General features: G+C 42.5%; 1 protein-coding gene across 1 annotated transcript; it reads left to right on the top strand.

Moving 5' to 3' along the window:
• The first annotated feature begins 3916 nt into the window (after positions 1-3916).
• Positions 3917-5247, top strand: LOC121900205 (growth arrest and DNA damage-inducible protein GADD45 beta-like). The gene is made up of 4 exons (XM_042416295.1): positions 3917-4158; positions 4343-4444; positions 4550-4772; positions 4881-5247. Exons 1-4 carry the CDS (start codon positions 4115-4117, stop codon positions 4992-4994), a joined length of 483 nt encoding a protein of 160 aa, XP_042272229.1. The 5' UTR covers positions 3917-4114; the 3' UTR covers positions 4995-5247.
• Positions 5248-7330: the final 2083 nt, after the last annotated feature.

The following is a 7330-nucleotide window of genomic DNA, read 5'->3' as shown; positions in this document are numbered from 1 at the left end:
TGTCAAAAATAATCAGTTCCAGCCTCTGAAATGTGATGATTTATTGATGACGTTGTAAACTTGGACTTCAGGGACGTTTAACGTTTATTTCTCTTTGTTTTATGGAGAAAATGAGGAACCAGTGAATGAAGACAATAACTGGTAGATTCTGCAACACGAGGAAGACTTTGCTTTATTTTAAGGGATCGTTTTACTGATTTACACTTTAATATATCTTTAAACTTTTACTTTAAGCATTAAAACTTTCATCTTGATCTGAAAAGTTCCTTAAAGTTTAATTTCACAACTAAACGCGTCTTAAAAACTTCTTTAAACTTTAACTTGTTACATTAAAAGTGAACAAACTCAAGACGTGAATCCTCAAAACCCCCGAAAAACTTTAAACCTTAAAAAGTGAAAAATGCCTAAAATGTATTTTTACATCTTATTTTAATATTACATCTTAAAATCACATTAAACTCACACGTTAAACTTGAATCTGATTATGTTTAAAGAAACAAGAAACACTTTCAGATATTTGAAGAATATTATGTGAATATTTTTCTCTTCTGTAGTTTTTTTGGTTCATCTGCAGTCAGTCAGGCTTAATATCATGTGATTATTTTCTGTTCATTAAACTTTTATTTGTTAGCTTTAATAAATCAATGACTGACGATCCAATAATCAATGAACCTATTGACACTTGATTAATGACAGCAGTGATCAATACAGAGTCAGATTAAAAGGAAAACACACTTGAACTACTTTAAAACTGATGTTAAAAGCATCACGTTGACTTTTATTTCTGTCATTAAACTCTGATGTTCGTTTGGTTAATTAATCAATAACTGAGCTGCTTCTTTATTATTATATTTAACAATCTCAAAGTTGTATTTGACACTATTAGTGATGTTGTTGAGATGTTAATTAATGCTTTTATATCGTCAGTAATTCTGTCTTCAGCTGATCGTTTACGAGTCAAAACGCTGCTGAACCTCCGGCAGCTTCTCATGTGACTGATTGTGATTCTGATTGATCAGATTGATTGATCAGATTGATCAGAGTCCGTTTAAACAGTGTTTGTGATCAACCTGCATGTTCAGGCTCCAGCAGCTGCTTGTTCTTCAGACTGAAGGAAACTTTTGAGTTTGTGGCTCCTGAACGTTGGAGGAAGATCTGTGGACGCCTTTAACCCTTTCATGCATGAATGATGAGTCAGTTTCAGTGTTTTTATTCCTCTTCAGGCATGAAAAAAACATTTAACTTCATTTTTTTAAATCATGGGACAGACACTAGAGTCCAGCATGCATATATAAGAAAACGGCTTTTGAACAGCTGTAGTGAGCAGTGTGCACACTACAGTGGACAGCTGTAGTGTGCACACTGCTCACTACAGTGGACAGCTGTAGTGAGCAGTGTGCACGCTATTTCTATTTTCTATTTTATTTTCTGTCTGTATTGATGTTTCTGCTTTATTTCTTCTTTATATCATATAAATAAAGTTACTCATCAATAAACCGTGCGACACTCTATCAGCTGCTAACGACGTCATGTGATCAGCAGTTTCACACTGAGAGTCTAAAGGGATCAAGATTTAAGTATCGATTAGAATCACTGATTGATTTCATCAAAAGCTGCTTCTGGTCATGTGATCAGTTTATATCCAATCAGCACTTCACACTTTCAATAAATACGAGCTGTAATTGGCTGCTAACAGACTCATCAATCTGCTGTTTGACCCTGATTAACCTCTGATCCTCTAATCAATAATCAATCAGCATGAAAACACTTCAATGAGCTCAACGTTGAATCCTGATCAGATTTAAAAGGTTTTCAGGGTTTTTCAAGTTAAATGAATGTGAAACTCTTTAGATTAAATAAACTCATGTTACTATTAAAGCTGCTAAATCAGTTTAATAAAAATGAATTAATGAAACTAAAAGTTCTTTGTTGTTGATATTAAAGAGAAGAAACTCCATAAAAATAATGACAAATCAATATCTTTTATTTCTCTGTAATAAACTCTGTTAACTGACTTTAACAACATTAATTAAGGAGATATTAATCTGAATATGAGGTTATTTAATATCAGTAAACATGATGGAGTCTCCATATTTCACTCATCTGTCTTTCAATGAATAAAATAAAAATAAAACATTAAAAATATATAAAATCATAAAATATCTAAATAAAATAAAGAGTCTTGTAGCAGTGAGCAGGTCAGACCAGCAGGCGGTGCAGCAGCACCACAAAACACCAACATGTCCTGTTGAGGCAGCAGCTGGTGACACTTAAAAAACAAATGATCTGAAAGGAACAAAACGTTTCTTCAACTCAAAACCTGCAAAAAAGTAAAGTTTGTTTTCATAAATAAAAACAAACCGTGAACCTCTGAGTTCATTTACAGGCAACAAGAACTGAACTGAACAACCTGCATCACTGTTTAATGTCCCGAAAGTTCCTTAAACATGAATCTGAAACATTAAATATCTCCTGAACTTTAACTGCATCTTTAAACACTTTAATACATTTAAAGGTTTAAACTGAGCTTCAGTCTTTGAGCTGAAAAGTTCCTTAAACTTTAATTTCAGAATTTAAGTCTCTGAAAAACCTCTTCAGACTTTAGTTTGTTGTCATTTGTTGGACTTCATCTGTTCAAGTGTAAAAAAAAACATTAAATGTAAACAAAGTCAACAGTGATTTAATGTAAATGTGGAAACTGAACCTGCAGGTTTGTTTCTGGATCATTTTTCTCCTGAGAGCAGAAACTGTTTCCTTCATCACTCACTAAACCTCCTAGAAGCACCCAGACCCCCTTACTGAACCCTGAAACCTCCCTAAAGACCCCCTGGACCCCCTCCAGGACTCCCCCGCCCTGCATGAGCCCCTCTCCGCGGAACCGGTTTGGCGGAGAGTCCCGGGCCGGTTGTCCCGGTATGTTCAGACATGTCCTGCAGGTTTCACTGCTGCAGTGTCGCCGCGCGGCCGCCGGGGGGCGTCTAACACCTGGTTAACCCTGCAGACTGTCTGCTCTGTCTGTGTGTGTGTGTGTGTGTGTGTGTGTGTGTGTGTGTGTGTGTGTGTGTGTGTGTGTGTGTGTGTGTGTGTGTGTGTAACATGTGGCGTGAACACATGAAACATGCATGCAGCAGGATGAGCGTGATTCTGCATTTATTTATTCATTCACACACATGTTTGCAGCCATGAATATGAAGCTTCTATGTTTGATCTGTTATTGATTATTGATCTGCAGCTGGTGATCAGCTGTGATCAGCTGGTGATCATCCAGCTGCAGCTTCTGCAACACAAACTCACCTGTGAAATGAAAAGAGAAATAAAACCATCATCTGAATTTCTGATGAATTAGTTTTTTCATTTATTATTTTTTAACTGTTTCTTGCACAAGCTGCAGTTAGATCTCAGTTACACAATGCAGCTCGTGCTCAGACACGCGGATGGTCACCTGCTCCAACTTCCCTCCAGTTTCTGCAGGAATCAGACTCCATGAAAGACAGAGCTCGTGTATGTGTGTGTGTGTGTGTGTGTGTGTGTGTGTGTGTGTGTGTGTGTGTGTTTGCTGTGAGGCATCATGTGGACACAGAGTCGGTTTGGAGGGTTTTTTTGTGATTCAGGTGAATTTCTCAGTTTTTCCTGAGAGGAGCAGCTTCTGGGAGCAGGAGGAGGAGGATCTGGAAATTCCTTCAACAAACTCCCAGTAAACAAACTGGGAAAGTGAGGATAGAGGAGGAGAACGAAGAGGAGGGGGGAGAGTGGGGGATTCTCCGAAACCACCCACGTGGGATCTCCGGCGTCTGCTGCCCGCTCAGCCAATGGGCGCAGAGTACGGGGGATCTATTGACAGCGGCGGACCAATCAGAGAGCGCGCGGCCGGGCGTGGTGACGCCCGCTGCGGACAGCGAGAATAAAACCTGCGAGTTTCGTGTTAAGCAGCACAGATCTCGGATCCACTCAGACTCACACACGGACCCTCTGAACGGACTCTGACGGATCTTTGTACCGAGCTGGATTACCGCCTGTTGGGACTTTATTCCGGGAATATAACGGGACAGCAGCCTCTCCGCTGTGGATATATTTTACTATCCTGGATTTTGTGGATTATTTTACTGACTTCAACATGACTCTGGAGGAAGTCATTGGATCCAACAGCACCGAGAAAAAGTAAGTTTCTTACGCGTAATTACGCACTGGCACGAGGCTGCACGAGTCCAGTCATAGTGCAGATTATAATCCTGAATCTTCATTTAAAGACTCTTTATGTATTTCTGACAGTTTCTTGATATGTTTGGTAGATTGTAGTGCAGTGTGAGTGTCACGTTTCTAACCGTCTTGTGTGTGTGTGCAGGATGGAGACGGTGAGTCAGGCTCTGGAGGAGCTGCTGGTCGCGGCTCAGCGGCAGGACTGCCTCACGGTGGGAGTCTACGAGTCCGCCAAACTCATGAATGTGTAAGTACATCTCTGCGTTTATTAATAATAACCTCTAATAATGACTCAATATGATGATGATGGTGATGATGATGATGTTAACCGGGTCTTCTCCTCGCCCTGCAGGGACCCGGACAGTGTGGTTCTGTGCGTCCTGGCCACCGATGAGGAGGATGAAGATGACATCGCGCTGCAGATCCACTTCACGCTGCTTCAGGCTTTCTGCTGCGACAACGACATCAACATCCTGCGGGTGTCCGGTATGCGGCGGCTCGCGCAGCTGCTGGAGGAAGAAACCGCGGACAGCAACGGCAACGAGCCCCGAGACCTGCACTGCATCCTGGTCACTGTAAGTCCAGTTCCCGCTCCAGATATCCAGATATTATGAATTATCACTGTTACAGCTGTAATCTGATGAAAGCATGTGACGTCATTAACGTTAACCGTCCTGTTGCAGAACCCTCCGGTGCAGCCGATGCAGTGCCAGGCCCTGCAGGACGTCAGCAGCTTCTGTGAGGAGAGCCGCTGCAGGAACCAGTGGGTCCCCTGTCTGGAGCTGCAGGCCCGCTGAGCCGAACCGAGCCGAACCGAGCCGAGTCAGACCGCTGCGGAGCGGAGCGAAGAAGTGGAAACAGTCCAAACAGCCGTCCTCGTGCAGAAGAGGACTAACGGTGTTTGAATGAAGAGAGGGGACCGGACCGAACCGAACCGAACCGAACCGGCCTCGCCGCCGGATTTGCGTGATTGATTTGCGGGGCGCGTGAACCGCCGGGACCTGGCGGGTTCTGGAGGCCCGTGCAGGAGGGTCCTGGTCCTGCAGAGATGGGGGGTAGGGGGTGGGGGGTGGGGGGGGGGGGGGGGAGCTGGTGTCACATGACTGAGTGACAGCAGCCGGAGGAAGTGAGGAGCTGCGCGTGAAGCTCCGGACTGAGCTGCAGGTGAGGCAGGTGTTTGCTCACCTGTCTGCTGACAGACTATGTGACGTCACACACTGACTGATTATTTAAACTGAAGAGATTTTATAATATAAAAACACCTGAATTTACCTGTTTAATGATCTGATGAATAAATTATTGATGAAGAAGTTATTGATTTCTGAGTGGTTCATCCGGGAGGTGTGTGTGTGTGTGTGTGTGTGTGTGTGTGTGTGTGTGTGTGTGTGTGTGTGTGTGTGTGTGTGTGAATCATCATCTTGCAGTGATGAGTCACAGTTACATCACAGCGTTTAATACCAGCAGTGACTTTGTGTTCAGTGATTAAATTCATCACATGGCCAAAAGTATGTGGACACCTCAGTCCATTAACTTCAGATGAAGAAAAAAAACAACCAAAACTAGAAGGACAAACCCTGTCCTTATTCAACCTAACTGTAAATAACTATATTCAAACAAAGGTTATGTTTTTTTAAATAATATGTTTTTTATTGTCTATCAGACAGTGACAGCAAAGGTTCACTGCAGGAACTGAACCACAGACGTGATTATGTGTCTTATTACTGAGACACAATTCATCAATTAATCATTTGGTCTAAAAAATGTATGAAAGTCGACGTCTTCAGAAGTCTTGTTGGTCAAAACAACAATCTGCTGCAGAGGAACTTGACCTGATGCTGCTGAATGAGGACAGACTGAAACCAACAGTCAGTCTTCAAATGAACATTAAAGCTGTAATCATTCCTCCTGTTCATACTGACCATTAGAAGATCCCTTCATAATGACCTTACAATGGAAGTGATGGAGGACAAAATCCACAGTCTGAAGCTAATATGAAGCTTCAGTGTCCAAATGAGTCAAATCAAGTAGATATCTTTCAACGTTACAGTCTTTTTAGTGCCAAAGTTCCTCTTTTTGTTACTATACTTCCACCTGCAGCTCAACAGGGAAACACTGTCCGAGGAAACACAAAGAGGGAATTTGATGCTAAAAAGACTGTAAATGTGTCAGATATCCACTTGATGTGACTAACTCAGACTGCTGAAGCTGAATAGAAGCTTCACACAGACTTTTAAATGACTGTGTGGACACACTGTGGATTTTGGCCTCCATCACTTCCATTGAAAGCACATTTGAAGGATCTTTTAATATCCAGTATGAACAGGAGGAATGATTACAGCCACCTGCCTGCTGGTTTAACACACTGGGAACACTGGGAACACTGGGAACCTGCTTTAGTGAACATTAACACACACAAGACAAACACAAACTGCAGATCGTCACATTTAGCAGCTCTAGAAGATCTCTGATCATGTCGGAGTTTCTGCTGGAGGAAAATAGATGATTACATGAGGAATGTGTGTCGGTGGAGATCTTCACACCGCCTTGGTTTCCATGGTAACGCCTGGAGTGTGTGTGTGTGTGTGTGTGTGTGGAGGCAGTTTATTCTCATCATGTGGGAGTTGAACCTCCAGTCGTGCTGCCTTGCTCGGAGGATTTAGAGTCTAGTTTTCTTTCCAGTCAGCTGCTGGTGAAAGTGAAACTCCGGCGGGGAAACTGGAGGGAGAGTCCCAGCTGTCATCAGCTCAACATTTCACTTAAACTGACTCATGTTTGCTTTTTTTAAAATAATGTTGTGTCTTTGTTTGATTCCTGGGATGTTTTATCTTTATTCTCTGCTCTCATTCTCTGTGTTGAAATGAAATCCAGACATTTAACAGCATGTTGTTGGTTCCTCTGAGTTCTCCACACGTTCTCTGACCTCTGCAGGTTATTTTAGGTTCTGGTCTTGTTCTCCTTGAACAGGTTCGGGGTTAAATATTGATATTTATATAGAACAGAGAGAACACTGAGCTCTGTGTGTGAGTGGGACTGAAGCTCTGCAGCCAGCGGCCTCTGCCCGTGATGTCACATCCTGATGTCACATCCTGTTGTAATGGGGACTCCGCCGCTCTGCTGACGCCACGGGCGCGTT

The sequence above is a fragment of the Thunnus maccoyii genome, chromosome 7 (genome assembly GCF_910596095.1).
Source record: "Thunnus maccoyii chromosome 7, fThuMac1.1, whole genome shotgun sequence".
NCBI classification, from domain to species: domain Eukaryota; kingdom Metazoa; phylum Chordata; class Actinopteri; order Scombriformes; family Scombridae; genus Thunnus; species Thunnus maccoyii.
Note: the sequence above shows the minus strand (reverse complement) of the source record. Positions and strands in the feature narration are given on the sequence as shown.